We start from the raw sequence: 16075 nt of genomic DNA on the forward strand, positions 1-16075 counted from the left end.
ACTATACAGGATTTTAAAAGTCTCTTCACCATTACTGTAATTTTTGTTTGTTGTTGTTCATGTGCTCGCTGAAATCAAGACAAACCATATACAACCGTTTTTTTTAAGTTTAATAAAACCTTATAACCAAATTGAACAACAAATGGATTGTTTAAACTATATATATATATATATATATATATATATATATATATATATATATATATATATATATATATATATATATATATATATATATAGTAGGGGGCATCACCCCCTGCTTGCTTTGCTCGCCAATCCCCCCTGGCCTGTGCTACATGCCAGCCACTTCGCATCTCTGCTGCTTACGTATGTGGATTTCACTTTCACCAAACAACAAATCTTTTAATTCTCGCAGATACGCCTCTTCATTGGGAAGAAGCACTACTTTTCCCTGATGGCAACATGAATTAGACGATCTACAAGTCTCCAACTTAAACTTTAAATCTGAACAATGTATTCTATCTATTTTTGCTGTTCTGTTATTTCACCGAGTAATAATTTCCGTTTTCTTGCGCTAATACGATCTTTACTATCATTTTTCTGAGACTTTCAAATTTTAGTCCTTTCGTTATCTCTAGCCTGCTCTGTATGTGTATCGCGACAACGTTTTTGAATTCTTTACGACGTTCTACTTTGTCATCTACTCTTTGTCTTTTATTCCCTGCCCCGGGTGTGGTTAAATCTCTTGGCACAAAGTCTCATCTTGCGGGATGTGAAAGTATCTCTCTGAAAAAGTCATGCCTTGTCCCAGGCTAAAAAGTCATGTCTCGTCCCAGGCTAAAAAGTCATGTCTTGTCCCAGGCTAAAAAGTCATGTCTCATCCCAGGATTTTTTAATTATATGTAACGCCACTTGCACCACCCTTCCTTTAATCAATGTACAAGACCCTGAGTTCTTTATTATGGTGTCGCCACCTCTATTATTGGCATGTACAATATATGTCACCTTCAGCCTTTGAACACATAACCAAATCACAATTTACTCCAAATTAAGTAAAAAAAAACTTTCGCTTTACTTAAGTGCAAAATGAATGGTTTCCAAACTTGGCATTTTACAAATATATACAACACATAACAAACACAAACACTAAATTATTTACAGCTACAGTATATATATCGTCCGTCCGATAGTACTGGTGAGCTCACCCTTATTAATTAGCACAGTCTGTGAAGTTTAATCACTACGTTGGGGGCCCCAAACCGTAGTTCGGGTTAATGGTGGCCAAACAAACAAAACAGACCTGGCCCCTTCACTTGAGGATTTAACTCAAGCCACTTAAAACAATCAAAAAAAAAAAAACACACAGACCTTGCTTGAATGTACTCTCCTTTCTCCTCGGGTACCTTTTTGGGCCTCTCATCTCTCTCTCTCTTGAACAACCTCCTCACTCATGGTTTGCCAGTGCTGAAGTCGTGTCCTGCTGTCTTCCTCTTCTTCAGGTTACCAAATCACTCCATCCACCACGTGTCAGGCCCTCTCCTCTCTTGACTCTCTCCATGTCCTGCAGTGGCACACTTAATTGTCCTTTTCATTGGCTAGCCACCATCTGTTTGATGGTGCACCTTTACAGTGTTCCCCACTTGCTTTCTCCCCTCTGAACTATATATCGCTTGGGTGTTTCGCTTTGCACGTCAGCGTTTTGCTAGACTGTTCTTTCTCACTTGTTGTGGCTTTTCAATACTCTGTATATTTCACGTTCCCTTTAGCATTCTTCTATCGCTTATATCTGTCTAATTGTTTAGCGTGTTGCTAAATCTTTCTCTTCTCCCGTCTTCTCCTTTTATGTTTTAGCAGTTTGCTAAAATTATTTCATCTTTCTTTTCCCGTCTCATTTCGGCGTTCTGCCTCCAACTGTCTTTTTTTTAGCCCAGGTTACATATATACATACATACACACACACACAAAAGATAAGCTACAAGTGTGGTTTAGGCTTCTTTTTCCCAAGACATAATTCTCCATTACCTAAAATCCTATTACTTGTTGAGTAACAAATATTGTAACATAATGTATATATAACACATACACACACAAATACTTGTAAATATATATGTTGGATATTGTATATACTTTTTGTCTATTTATTTATTTAATTGTGTTATTGTCAGCTGTTCTCAGGAGACATGCTCACATGAATTTTATTGCACCATGTTCTCATGACAACAGCTTTAAAAGTACTTCCGAAGAAGTGGAAATTAAATTCTAAAATGTCTCTTTCTTAGTCTTGATAATTCAATATATAATTGTATAGAAACTGGTTAGTAATCAGTTACTTTGTTATTTTAAGCATTATGATTTTAGTCTGAGTTTTTTAGGAGTTTCATATATGGTTTTGCATTCATCTCTTCTATGGCTAAATGTCTCAACATCAATATAGCTATTGTCAAGAAGTACAGTTCTCAAGTAGTATTTTTCAGTTGTTATCTGTAATTTATGACAAATAATACAATACACATGCTTAAGTATATACTGTACATCATGCAATATACACACACTCACATTTTATTACTTTACATTTGTTCATATGCCTGACTGTTCAACAACCTTATGAACTGTAGATAGAAATTATCCCTGAATCTACTGGTGAAGGTGCCAATGGCCCTTTATCATTCGCCAATAGAATCTCCATTGGTATTAGATGCATATCTATTAAGATAAACTAAAGAAACCACAGTTTAGCATGGCACTTGCAAAACAGATAATTATTTGTCCATTGATTAACATCAACTGCAGAGCTGGGTTCAGCCCTGAAAGGGACCTCAACCCATTACAGGGTACATTCACACAAAGACTCATGTTCACTTACACTGCCTCACTAAAGAGTCTGTACTGTTTATTTAATTTTCTTGTTTTCCTTTCTAAGGCAGTGAGAGTTGTATATGTCCTAAATAGAAGGCTGTTGGGTACCAGTAATATTCTGTGCTGCCTTAACCATCCTCTGTGGTACTTAACCTTCTTCAGCTAAGCAGGTGCAATTCCAGAATGCGATGCAGCCAGTGAGATGGACTTTTCTGTGCATCTGTAGAAGTGGTTTTATTAGACATGTAAAGTATTTGATTCATGGGCAGCATGGAGCTGCTACTGTATATCAGCTACCCATGGTTGCATTTACTTTCTGCCAGTACTCTGGTTTATTCCCACATCCCAGAGATATTCTCCTATCTGCTCTGAGTTGTAACCATTCCCTTATCTGCTTTTATTTTTTTCACAGCAATAACCTCATATTATTCTTTAAAGTATATATACTATACTTTGATAAAATTGACTATTCTTTAATATCAATATTTTATTTTCAGGTTTCAGAGTTCTTATACCAATTTAAGACTGTCAACCATGGTGTCATTCGTTTTCTTACTGATAGACCCTTTCACACATATCCCTGTGATTTTATGGACTACATAACTTGACTTTCTTAAATAAAAAAATGACAATTGCAATGGTTTCAGTTTATTTATAAATCAGCTGCGGGAAAACCACTTCACTGTTTATGTAAACTCTTGACCTTTGCCTGTGGTGACATCAATTTACATTCTAATAGAAAATTTCCCTTCACATCCATTAGCTTGCTGCTTCCAAAAGCTAGACTGAACTATAAAGATACATACAAACTGACAATTACAATTTGTGTATTTAAGAAAACAGATAATAATGGACTACTGCAATTGTTAATTCCTGTAATTTGAGATTTCTGTGTCATTTTCATTTTATTTACTATATCAAACCTTTTATGTGGGTCATCATTGTAATCGAGAATTGTTTTTACATATTTAAGATTCTGTGAGCATAGTACTACTAATGTTACTGCAACAGGCAGTCAGTGCTTATCATAGCAGCACTGGGAGAATGGAATAATCCAGCCTTAGAGAAATCTTCAGTTCATGACACAGCAAACTCCCTCACACACCCGCTTGTATGGGTACAATTTACAAGCATACATTTGCCTAACTGCCACATACTTTGGAAGTGTGGAGAAATCAGTGTGGAACAACCAACACAGAAATATAAATATAAAGGTGCTCCAGACTTTACATTAAGGTTGACCACTCAAGAATTTGGACATGATGTTTGATGCATGTTCTGACATGAGGTGCATGTTTTGCATAGAAATAAGTTTTATGTTTTCCTTAAATGTTATAATTTGTAACAGATAAATCTTAGGTACATTAATATATTCTTATTGATAAACATATAGGAATAGGATAGAAATTAGCAGCACGGTAAGATTTCCATCAAACTTTAGACCCCCAGTGCAGTTCCAGAAAGAACTACTTTCAGTGTAGGGTTTACAGTACAGCTTCTTCAAATATTTCTTTGTGCTTCCTTTGAAATCTCTAGTTTCTTTTTACAGTTATTAAAAGCCTCATAAATCCATAACTTTCCTGGACATGTCTGAATGTTTGGCTTTGTTTCTGCTGACTGCAATAGGTTACAGTTCATTGCAGGGCACGCAGTTAGCAACAGGGCAAGGTTTAAAGATTTTTTTTTAATATCTAGAAAAAATATTCACTCTTAACAGGAGAAACAGAGAAAAACCTGCAGTCAGGGAAGGTTAGATAATAAGAATATGCCTGCTTTAACCAAAGCACTCTGAGTTATAGCCAATCAAAATACTGTCTAATGATCTGTATTCAGATAATATAGCTGTTTTATATCAGTTGGCTCAAATCACTAGATCGGGTTAAGTACAGTTCATAATCCTTTTGCCGTCTTTGTGATTCTGTCTGAACAGTTGTGGTTAAAAGTATTGCTGCTGGACTGAACAGAAGGCTCTTTTTTCTTTAAGAGAATTACGTGGTACTTGATACATGAACATATTTTCCAACAAATTGACCACATATTCTTGTAAACACATTTTCAGTGTAATCTGGTGCTTATAAAAGGAGGAGAGTTTTAGTGAATTATTGAGACATTAACAAGGATATCAGAAAATACTGTGGAGATTGCTTCATATAGAACAGTATCAGATCTCCACTGGCTGACTTTACTGAATGCATGAAAAACTATCAGAGATTAACTTTACTTACTGTAAATGTACTATGAATTTCTTTTCGCAGAATGTGATTCCCTTGCCTGCCCCACTTCTGTGCCCTTGGAATGCAGAGAAGACCAATTTTTGGTGGAGGTTCGAGAGGATAAGTCATGTTGTTATTCCTACCTATGTGGTAAGATTCCAATGGAAGATACTGTTAAATTACATCAGAGGGTTTATATGACGTTTCTGTTTTAAACTTTAATTTAATATATATACATTTGTTTTACATCTACACTATTAATAGGGTAAAACTTCTAAAAGTGGAGTTTTATTCTTGGCCTGTTCACATTGTGAACTTTGTACACTGCTCCGATGTCCATGTTAGTTTTCTCTAGGCATTCCTTTTACATTTAATGTACATTTTAGCAAAGGCATGTCTATTTCTGAATTATTTCAATCTGAGCTCTTGCTTCAATTTCTGTGAAGACACGAGGAAGGGATACCAGCCAATAAAAATAAAATGTGAGCTAAGATACTCAGCTTCTGCTATCAGACTGTTTAATACATTGTAAGTTATATTTCCATTTTATATATATTTAAAATATGTTAAAAATGTTAATTATTTTCTTTTACACTTTTTTCTATGGAAGTCAAGGTTAATTAAAATATTTACATTTTTTTGCCTGATTTTTACTTTTTTCTAGTTTGTGAGTCTTGTATTGATCCCATTCCTGTATGTAACGAGGGAGAAATTTTGGCTGTGGATCTGAACACAACCCAACAATGTTGTCCTCAGTACCATTGTGGTAAGAATAGTGATCAACACAAATATGTTATGCCCTTCTCATAATATCTCTCAAGATATTTCTGTAAAGACCTTGTTAATGTGAGTACTGTATCTGCCTTTTTTTATTCTGAAGTGTGGCCCAATCTTCTTCCTCTATGCCTATACCTACATTATACTCTCTTTAAGAGCATTTGTCCCGCGTAGTTGCTGGGTCCACTGTTCCGCACTTTAGAACACAATTTCTTGTTTGTCTTTTTAAACATTTTGACTACCTGAGGCACTCTTCCCTCCTTCAATGCAACACTGAAGAGGTGTGTTAGCGAAAACATTCTTGGAATATCCACTGTTGTCAATACTTCTGGTAAGATATGTTCTACCTGTTTGGTCTTGCTACTACAACACTTTTTAATCACCACAGCAATTTTAGCCACAGCTGCACCAAATCCCATCAATTGTTTCTAACATTACGTCCTTTGAGGAGTGCATACATGCTGGGTTCAGGAGTTCTTCCACCAGTAGACAATATAACCAGTTGATGTTATATTTCTTTATCCCTCCTGAGTTGTCAAATGACTTGTCAAAACCCCTTTGAATCCATCTAAAAGTCATTCTGAAAATCTTTACCAGAACCCACCCAGACAACAGCTTTGACTTTGACCACTCCTGTAGCTGCTGCTGCTGTTACTCCTCAGTTGCATTTGGAAACCGTCCTGCTAACTTTAAATGCAAAGCCTCTTTCTTCAACTTGACTGGGTCCTTTAACAGTGTTGTCCACCAGTAGGTCCTAAGAATGTCACAATGACTTGCATCAGTATAAAGTTTCCTGATCTGGACCTACTGTATTCTGGTATCATTTACATTTATGAGCATTGTTGTGTTCAAACATGGTGTTATGGAGAACTCTTAGCTAGCATAGAAATTCAACAACAATTTGCTACTCAGGTTCATATCAAGCAAGCTGTTCCAACCCGTGGCAAATATCATCCCATTATATAAAAAGGGTGACAGGGCAGATCCAAGCAACTATAGGCCAGTAAGCTTAACATGCATCACAGGAAACTTAATGGAAGGAATTATTAAGGATAAGATTGAGCAACACCTGGCAAGGACAGGAGTTATTGTAAGCAGTCAGCATGGGTTCAGAAGAGGGAGGTCGTGTTTTACTAACATGCTGGAATTCTATGAGGAGGCAACAAAAGGATGCAATCAAAGTGGAGCATATGATATTATTTATCTGGACTTTCAGAAAACATTTGATAAGGTGCCACATGAGAGGTTGGGCATCAAATTAAAAGAAGTGGGAGCTCAGGGTGATGTTTGTAGATGGGTGCAGAATTGGCTCAGACACAGGAAGCAGAGGGTGATGGTGCGAGGAACCTCATCAGAACTGGAAAGTGTTAAGAGTGGTGTTCTACAGGGGTCAGTGCTAGGGCCGCTGCTATTTTTAATATATATAAATGATTTAGATAGTAATATAAGTAACAAGCTGGTTAAGTTTGCAGATGATACCAAGATAGGTGGATTAGCAGATAATTTGGAATCCGTTATATCATTACAGAAGGACTTGGATAGCATACAGGCTTGGGTAGATTTGTGGCAGATGAAATTTAATGTCAGTAAATGTAAAGTATTACACAAAGGAAGTAAAAATGTTAGGTCTGAATACACAATGGGTGGTTGGAAAATCGAGAGTACACCTTATGAGAAGGATTTAGGAGTCATAGTGGACTCTAAGCTATCGACTTCCCGACAGTGTTCAGAAGCCATTAAGAAGGCTAACAGAATGTTAGGTTATATAGCACGATGTGTGGAGTACAAGTCCAAGGAGGTTCTGCTCAACCTTTATAATGCACTGGTGAGGCCTCATCTTGACTACTGTGTGCAGTTTTGGTCTCCAGGCTACAAAAAGGACATAGCAGCACTAGAAAAGGTCCAGAGAAGAGCGACTAGGCTGATTCCAGGGCTACAGGGGTTGAATTATGAGGAAAGATTAAAAGAGCTGAGCCTTTACAGTTTAAGCAAAAGAAGATTAAGAGGTGACATGATTGAAGTGTTTAAAATTATGAAGGGAATTAGTACAGTGGATCGAGACTGTTATTTTAAAATGAGTTCATCAAGAACACGGGGACACAGTTGGAAACTTCTTAAGGGTAAATTTCGCACAAACATTAGGCATTTTTTCTTTACACAAAGAACGATAGACACTTGGAATAAGCTACCAAGTAGTGTGGTAGACAGTAAGATGTCAGGGACTTTCAAATCTTGACTTGATGTTTTTTTGGAAGAAATAAGTGGATAGGATTGGTGAGCTTTGTTGGGCTGAATGGCCTGTTCTCGTCTAGAGTATTCTAATGTTCTAAAAAAAAAACCCAAAACACACCGGGTTTCTTCATTCTCCTACACTTTATTGTTGATTCCTCCCAAGTAGGACTACAGATCCAGGAAATGTTACTCATTTGAGCACCAAACCAGTCTCTAAACAGGTTGGATATTCTGAATAGTTGTTTGAAAAACAGTCAAAAATTCACCCACATCACCATACAGCACAGTTCTAATGATTATTGTGGCTCACAATCCCATATTACATCAAGGTCACAATCCTATGAGGTAAGAAATACTCTATATTTATATATATTTCTATATATACTAGGGGGCTTTGCCCCTTGCTCGCTTCGCAAGCCCACTCCCTCCCCCCTACCCTGGGGGGAATAAGTGAAGATTTGCAAAACAATAATAAAGTTTGAACATTCGATATCTTTGTCTTTGTAGTGTATTCAATTGAATATAGGTTGAAAAGAATTTGCAAATCATTGTATTCTGTTTTTATTTACGTTTTACACAACATCCCAACTTCATTGGAATTGGGGTTGTAGAAATAAAACACTTAGCACTTCTGGCTCTAGTTGTGCAATGAATACACACACATACACACTTTTTTTGAAAACAACAGTTTTCAATAAACTAAACTATCCGTTTAGCTTATGAACACATACACAAAATAAACACATACACAAAATATATATTCAGAATCACACTAAACACACTTCAAAATTAAACATGTATTTAAAGTTTTTTTTCGTTCATTTACTGTGAAAGAAACAGTTTACTAGCAAACCATGTAAATATCTGACCACCACAATATTCAACCACCAAAGAATCTGTTGCACCATTTTTAGTAGTTTAATAGTTTTTTTTTAAAGCCTGAAGTAATGTTTTAAATTAGTTGTCATTTGTTGGGGAAATGCTCAGACTATTTTCCTTCTACTGCAAAGCAAGTGGTTTCATTTGTGTGAAACTCAGTTCTTCCCTTATTTGCTATGTAATATGCCAAGTATATTTTAACTGAAAGATCGTATCTTTTCACCTCATCGTTCATCATTTTTGTGTCTGGGAACAAGTTACCACCACAGATTCTTTGGCACATTTGCTTGGGGCCAACACACTGTCGCAGCATGCCACATGTCATTTAATGTCAGGAGTGTGCTGTTAGATTTTCACGTTTTAAAACTGTGACCCTTACACAAAGTCTGTTTTACTGGCTAAACTAGGCTTGCTGCATCAACACTTGAACATTATCACGTCTTCCTCTACATTGTATAAAAACCATTTGAAGTCCGATAGCCAACTTGTCTGGGACTGTTGCTTTTCCACCCCATGCCTTTCAGTCATGGATGGTGTGGTGTGGGATTCACCGCTGCACTCTAACTGAGTTTTTGAGTTCCTTTGCACATGAGACTGAAAAAAGAAAATGTTAACTGTCCAGACAGGGACTTAAGTTTATTTGTAACCATTTTTGTAAGCACACATGCTAATGTTACACGTAAATGGAAGCTTGTCGGATATGGTAGTGTTTTATTTGCATTGTAGGGGCTCAAATATTCAATGACTCAAATTATTCCTTACTTCAAACTGAAAGTCATGTTATTATGCCTAGCCAATCAATCACTGCATTATGTATCTTGTAAGGTTTCTAAACTCTTTTGGGATTCCCCCCAATGGGACAACACGTCAAACAGTGTCCTGAAGTGCGATCGCCACATGTGTGGAAGACAACCTATCAGTTGCCGGGGCAACCGCAGGCTCCCAGCGCTGCAGCGGCTCGCAGCAAAAGCAAGTCTGAGCCGATTGCGCTTCACACTATGAGTGCCTGCTGTCAATGGGTGATGCAAGGAAAATTATAAATGCAGGGAACAGTATTACTTGGCCATGACCCTGCCTGATTGCTGTGTTTGTGTATAGGAGAGTGGTAGATCCCGGTGCAATAAATAACCGTGCTGTTCCTGTTTTGAAGTGGAATAAAGCTGATTTTGCTAAAGTACTGAGACTCAACCTTGTTTTTTGGGGTGCAAGACAGGGACTCCCCATCACAATCTGTATCATATAATGCTGCACTAACATTCAGCTCACTGGGATGAAGGTGAGTCTTCCTCCTCCACAGAACCTGTAACCATATGTGTCCTGTTGAAATATTTTTGCTTCTCTGTTATGATCTTGTATATTTTCTGCCATTTGCTTACCATTTGCCTTTTTTCAAATAATTTCACAACTGAAGGAAGTAGTGATGCAACTGTGTGGCACAATGTACTCAGCCTAATGACGTAATTAACTAATCGATGAAAGTGATAGCCATATGCCAAGAAATCAACTGCAAGTGAAAAAATGAAAGAGAAGCATTATTCAGTGACTGAATAACCAGTCAGTACCCTTCAATCTGATGTCAAAGCATATATTTGTATAGAACCCAAAACATTTGTGTGACAAATCAGTCTTTTCATTAACCCATTAGTTTTTTAATAGCTAAACTGGACAATATCTTTATCTGATCTGGCAGATTATTTAATTAGATATGTAGTCTGACAAACACAAAGAGTTGGAGCATATTGTCCTTTTGATTCAGTATACCTAAGCATTTTGACTTTTGTAATTTCTTCTTTTCATCCATCCATCCATTATCCAACCTGCTATATCCTTCTTTTCATTGCCTTAAAAATGCATTTTCTGTGCTTGACTAAATTTAACTGCACATACTATAAAATTTTCAAAATTGCCCAGGTATTTTTTTAAATTATTGCTTACTGATTTTATTAAATGTTTCCACTGTCTCCTCACTATTTGACACCCCACTAATTTTGGTGTTCACATTTCACAAGTTCTTGCACCATATCTCAAATGGTGTTGATATAACCTAGAAAAATGAATAGTCCTAGCACAGCCACATGAGGTATCTTCTTACAGCTTACGTACCCTTTGTTACAATCTTTCAAATGTTCAATTTGTATTGAATGGCTCCTAACTGGGAAAGTACTGACACTAATATCCAAGACTTCAGCCATAATCCACATATTACTAAGCAAATAACAGCATATATTACCGCATTAGTTCAACAGTAAGAGTTATCTTGTAGAGTGTTTGTACTATTTTGTCCATACCAATAAGTAGTAAGTTTTCCCATTCCTGATAGATAGAACAAACTTTATTTGTCCCCAGAGAGAAATTTGGCTTTTCACAGAACCTCTTTAAATAAATAAATACATACAGTAAATAGGTAGATAAGCATTATGCAGATGTATTACTGTTTACCCCTTAACAGGGATGGCTGGATGGTATTGAAGGCAAAAATCCTCACAGTGCTACCAGCTTTGTCCAAGTGAGAGTAAGCCTTGTGTAGCAGATAGACAATTGTATCCTCCACTACAATCTTTGTCCGGAAGGCAAACTGCACTAGGTCCACGTGGTCTACCACAAGAGAACTCATAGTAGTCCGGAACCAGTATCTCAAAGGTCTTCAGGTTGTGAGACGTAAGTGCCAATGGTCTGTAATCATTAGTTGAAGAGGTGCCTACCTTCTTTGGAACAAGAACAATGCAGGTTATTTTCCACAGTGACAGCACTTTCTGAAGCCTTATAGACAGACTCAGGTGACAGAGGACATCACAAAGTTGGTCAGCACAGAACTTAAGAAATTGAGGACTGTCTCCATCTGGTCCTGCAGCTTTTCCAGTGTGTAGGTTCCTTAGTTGTCTTACTTGGTCTTCAGTATGGACTGGTTATGGACAGTCCACACTGACGGTCAGAGGTGGACTTACCACTGGTCATTCCAGTTGACATGGTAGGAGTTGTTGATGACATTGTGATGGTGTGGGGGACTGGTCATTGGAAGAAGGTGACAGTGAGAGGGAAAATCTATTAAAAAATAGGTTCAAGGCATTAGCTTTGTCCATATCCCCTTCTAGCACCTGAACTTCAGATTGCTCTAGTCCAGTAATTATACCCAATCTATCCCATACATATTTAATTTTATTCTGGTTGTGGTTCTTTTCTATTTTAGCTTTGTAAGTTTTCTTTCCTTCACTCATTTTTTCTTTAGCATATGCTGTACGTCCTTCTGAGCCTCTTTGTCACTGGATTAGAATGCTCTCATTTTCTCATTCAGGAGACCTTTTAGCTCCTTAGTAATTCAAGGCTTGTTGTTTGGAAAGCAACACACTGTCTTTGAGGGTATCACTGTATCAACAATGAAGTTAATAGAGTCTGTGATGCAGTGACGGAGTCTGTCAGTAATGCCCCATTTGATTCATACATCATTTTCCAGTCTGTCAATTGAAAGCATTCATTCAGAGCAATTTCAGCCTCCAGGCTGCACTTCTTTACTATTCTGGCAGTAACAGGATGCTGTCTAATAACAGGCTTGAAGCTGGGAATAAGACGAATCAGATTGTGGTCAGGTTTGCTTAATGGTGCCAGCAGTTTACATTTAGAGGCATCTTTAACATTTGAATACAGCAGGTCCAGCATGTTATTTCCTCAAGTCAAAAAGGTCACAAAGTGATATCCTCTATTAATGCAAATATTGTACATTAAATGTCTTCATATCAGTCAGTCAGTCATTGTCCAACCTGCTATATCCTAACACAGGGTCACGAGGGTCTGCTGGAGCCAATCCCAGCCAGCACAGGGCACAAGGCAGGAACAAACCCTGGGCCGGGCGCCAGCCCACTGCAGGGCGCGCACACACACCCACACACTAAACACACACTAGGGACAATTTAGGAATGTCTTTAGCTAAAAACAATAGTAGATAAATAATATGTAAATGAATAAATAATATTTTTTTCATTAATTTATCAAAAGCAATTTAAATATTTATTCGTACCTATTTTCTTTTTTTTTTTTTCAGTCTGTGACGAGACACTGTGTCATATCCATCAAAATGAATGCTTACCTGGAATGAATTTAATTCGGAAGACTGTACCAGGAAAATGTTGTCCAGAGTGGCACTGTGGTAACCATCCTGTTTCTTAGTGGTTAATTTAGCAATGATAGGCATTTTACAGTGCCTATAAAAAGTATCCCCCCTTGGAAGTGTTCACATTTTATTGTAATACAACATTGAATCACATTGGGTATAAAGTGTCTTATTTGACACTCATCAGAAGGCTCTTTAACGTCAAAGTGAAAACATATCTGTGTAAAGTGGTCTCAATTAATTATATATATAAAACACAAAATATATTGTAGTTATTCACATAATTATTCACACACTAAAGACAAAAGAACACTTCATGTAACTTTGTGAAAAAGTGGTTTTATTAAATGTTTCCACTGTCTCCTTCTCACAGAGCAGGCTACCCACAAAAACCAGAAGAAGATTAGTGAGAGATAGAGATATAGCATAGCTACAAGCTACATTAAAGAAGGTTCAAAATAGAGGTACAAAATAATTATCGCCCAAGTGCTCTACCAGTTGCAGCTTTATGGGAGAGTGGCAAAAAATGTCACTGTTAAACTCACAAAATCTCGACTAGAGTTTGCCAGAAAGCATACGAGGGTAAAATCAATGCAGCAAATACATGGAAATTCTGAAGTAAACCCTGACTGCATCATGGAAGAAGATTTGTTTTCCTACAAGACAAAGATGACAAGCATAAAGACAAAGCTACACGGGAATGGCTGAAAAAACAACAATGTTAAAGCTCTGAAGTGGCAGTGCAGGAGTCCAAATCTCAATCTAATTCAGAATTTGTGGCTAGACTTGAGAAAAGTGATTCATTCATGATCTCCATGCAACCTGACAGGGATGAGCAGTTTTGTAAAGAAGAATGGATGAAAATTATAGAGCAAACCTGATAAGAGACCTATGCACACAGGCTCAAGGCTCTCATAGTTGCCAAAGGGGTTTCTACTAATAATGACTTGAATGGGGAGGAATACTTATGTGATCAGCTATTTTGTGTTTTATATTTGTAATTAATCAGTTTTCACTGTGACATTAAAGAGTCTTCCCCTTTTGATCAATGTCAAAAAAGAAAAATTAAATCCACTGTGATTCAGTGTTATACAATAACACAATGTATCTCATAACAAACATTTTCACGTTTTATAGGCACTGGATGGTGTAAAGGTATAACAGTGTAACCATGTTTGTATTTTTGAATTAAACATTTAACACTTTGTAAATAATAATTCTCCTGGCATCACTCTAGTTTTTCTGTGCTTAATTGTTCCACATACAGTAGCATGGAGATTATGGTAGTCTATTCAGTCATTATTCCATTAGATTTTAAAAATATTTATTTTATATAATATTGGCATAAATGTTACTAAAACTTAAAAAAATAAACCTAAAGCTTAGATATTTACATTTATTTGCTTAGGAAACAACATTTTGAGATGTATTAGTGAAAAGTCACACAAAGTGACACCTTTTATTGGCTAACTAAAAAGATTACAATATGCAAGCTTTCGAGGCAACTCAGGCCTCTTCTTCAGGCAAGATCTGAGTTGCCTTTTCACTACATCCATAATGGCTAACACTGTACAACACCCTAGTACTAGAGATGTATTAGCAAAGGTTCATGAAGTTAGCAGCCTTATTAACTTAAGAATCAAAACAGAATACATAGCATTGCTTAATTTACCAGAACTACTTGAGATGGGTGCAGTAGTTCAAACTTTTCTGTTTTCTTGTGCTCTGGACCAGATGCATGATGTATTTATTACACTAGTAAAAAAATTAAGTAATAAATATGGGATGTCTGACTGCTGTCTCAACCATATACTGTACAGTATGTCTATATTTATTTAAAATATTGCATCTTGTGACAGATATGCTTGTGTTTTTTACCTTCACAAATCTATAAACAGCATTTAGGGTCAAAAGTAATCTGCCTATTTACAATATACCTACAATGACAAATTTTGTAGCTATTTTAATGTTAAATAATGTTCAGTATGTTTTTGACTGGTGATTTATAGATTACTTAGACTATTACATGTTTGAAATTTTGTATGTATTTGATTTTTTAATGGATTGTTTTAACTTTGTTGATGAATTTATTTATATAATTCTATTAATTCAAATTCAAGCCCACCAGACCCATTTCTGGCAACATCATGTACAAGACAGAAACTAGTACTAGAGTGGAGTTCACTCCACTGCAGTACTACATATAATGTTGCCATTTTAATTTGAAAATGCTAGTGATTTTTCCTAATAATCCAGTACTTAACTGTAAGACGTTCAAAATAGAGAGATGGAGAAATAATGTCAACATGTTATACCAAAAAAGTCTTATTTGGACAAATTTATAACTTCTTAGCACAACGTAAAAAGTGCATATTTTGCAAGTATAGTGTACTGCTATGTCTCCATTATAAACTTTATGCTTTTGCTTTGTCAGTGTTGAAGATAAATCCAGACCAAGCTCTCATAATATACCTCTAAATTACTTACCTCACATTTGTCTTAGTGTTACATAGTGCTCTTCACAAAAAAAAGTTAACTTTTACCAGTTCTTGATTCACCACTTCTGTGTGCTTTATTAATTATTTAACATAATCATCATCTATCTACAAGGACAAAACATTTGTACAACATAAAAGCAAACTAATGTTTAGAACTGCAAATCACACTAATGAAGAAAATAAAAGAAATCAAGAGTTAAAAAAAAACCTTAAACACTTGAGTGACTTTTTCCTTGTTTAAAATTTACTTGACCGAACAGATTAGCTTTAAAATGAAAAAAGAATGGAACCTGGTGTTATTTTCATTAGGCATTTAGTAACCACTTCAGGAGCAAATAAAAACACTTACAAAGAATCCCATCCTAAGACATTACTATTTCTATAAGATACAAAGCATAAAACATAGCAGTGTATTCCCAGTGCTATTATGGACAGTACTGTTATACAGTATAAATTCCCTGGATTATACAACTCCCAGTTCCATTTTTGTGTCTCTGAATCCCCCAACAAATTGAACAGTACCTGATTAAAACTTTCTTTAAGGTCTGTTACCT

General features: G+C 36.3%; 1 protein-coding gene across 1 annotated transcript in view; it reads left to right on the forward strand.

Annotated features, from left to right (window-relative positions):
- Positions 1 to 16075, forward strand: part of otogl (otogelin-like) — a 224402-nt gene that overhangs the window by 165662 nt on the left and 42665 nt on the right. The window contains exons 43-45 of the mRNA XM_051930831.1: positions 5073 to 5180; positions 5695 to 5796; positions 12955 to 13059. Coding sequence (XP_051786791.1) covers positions 5073 to 5180; positions 5695 to 5796; positions 12955 to 13059 — 315 coding nt within the window. The remainder of the gene's footprint in view (positions 1 to 5072; positions 5181 to 5694; positions 5797 to 12954; positions 13060 to 16075) is intronic.

The sequence above is a fragment of the Erpetoichthys calabaricus genome, chromosome 1 (assembly GCF_900747795.2).
Source record: "Erpetoichthys calabaricus chromosome 1, fErpCal1.3, whole genome shotgun sequence".
Lineage (NCBI taxonomy): Eukaryota > Metazoa > Chordata > Cladistia > Polypteriformes > Polypteridae > Erpetoichthys > Erpetoichthys calabaricus.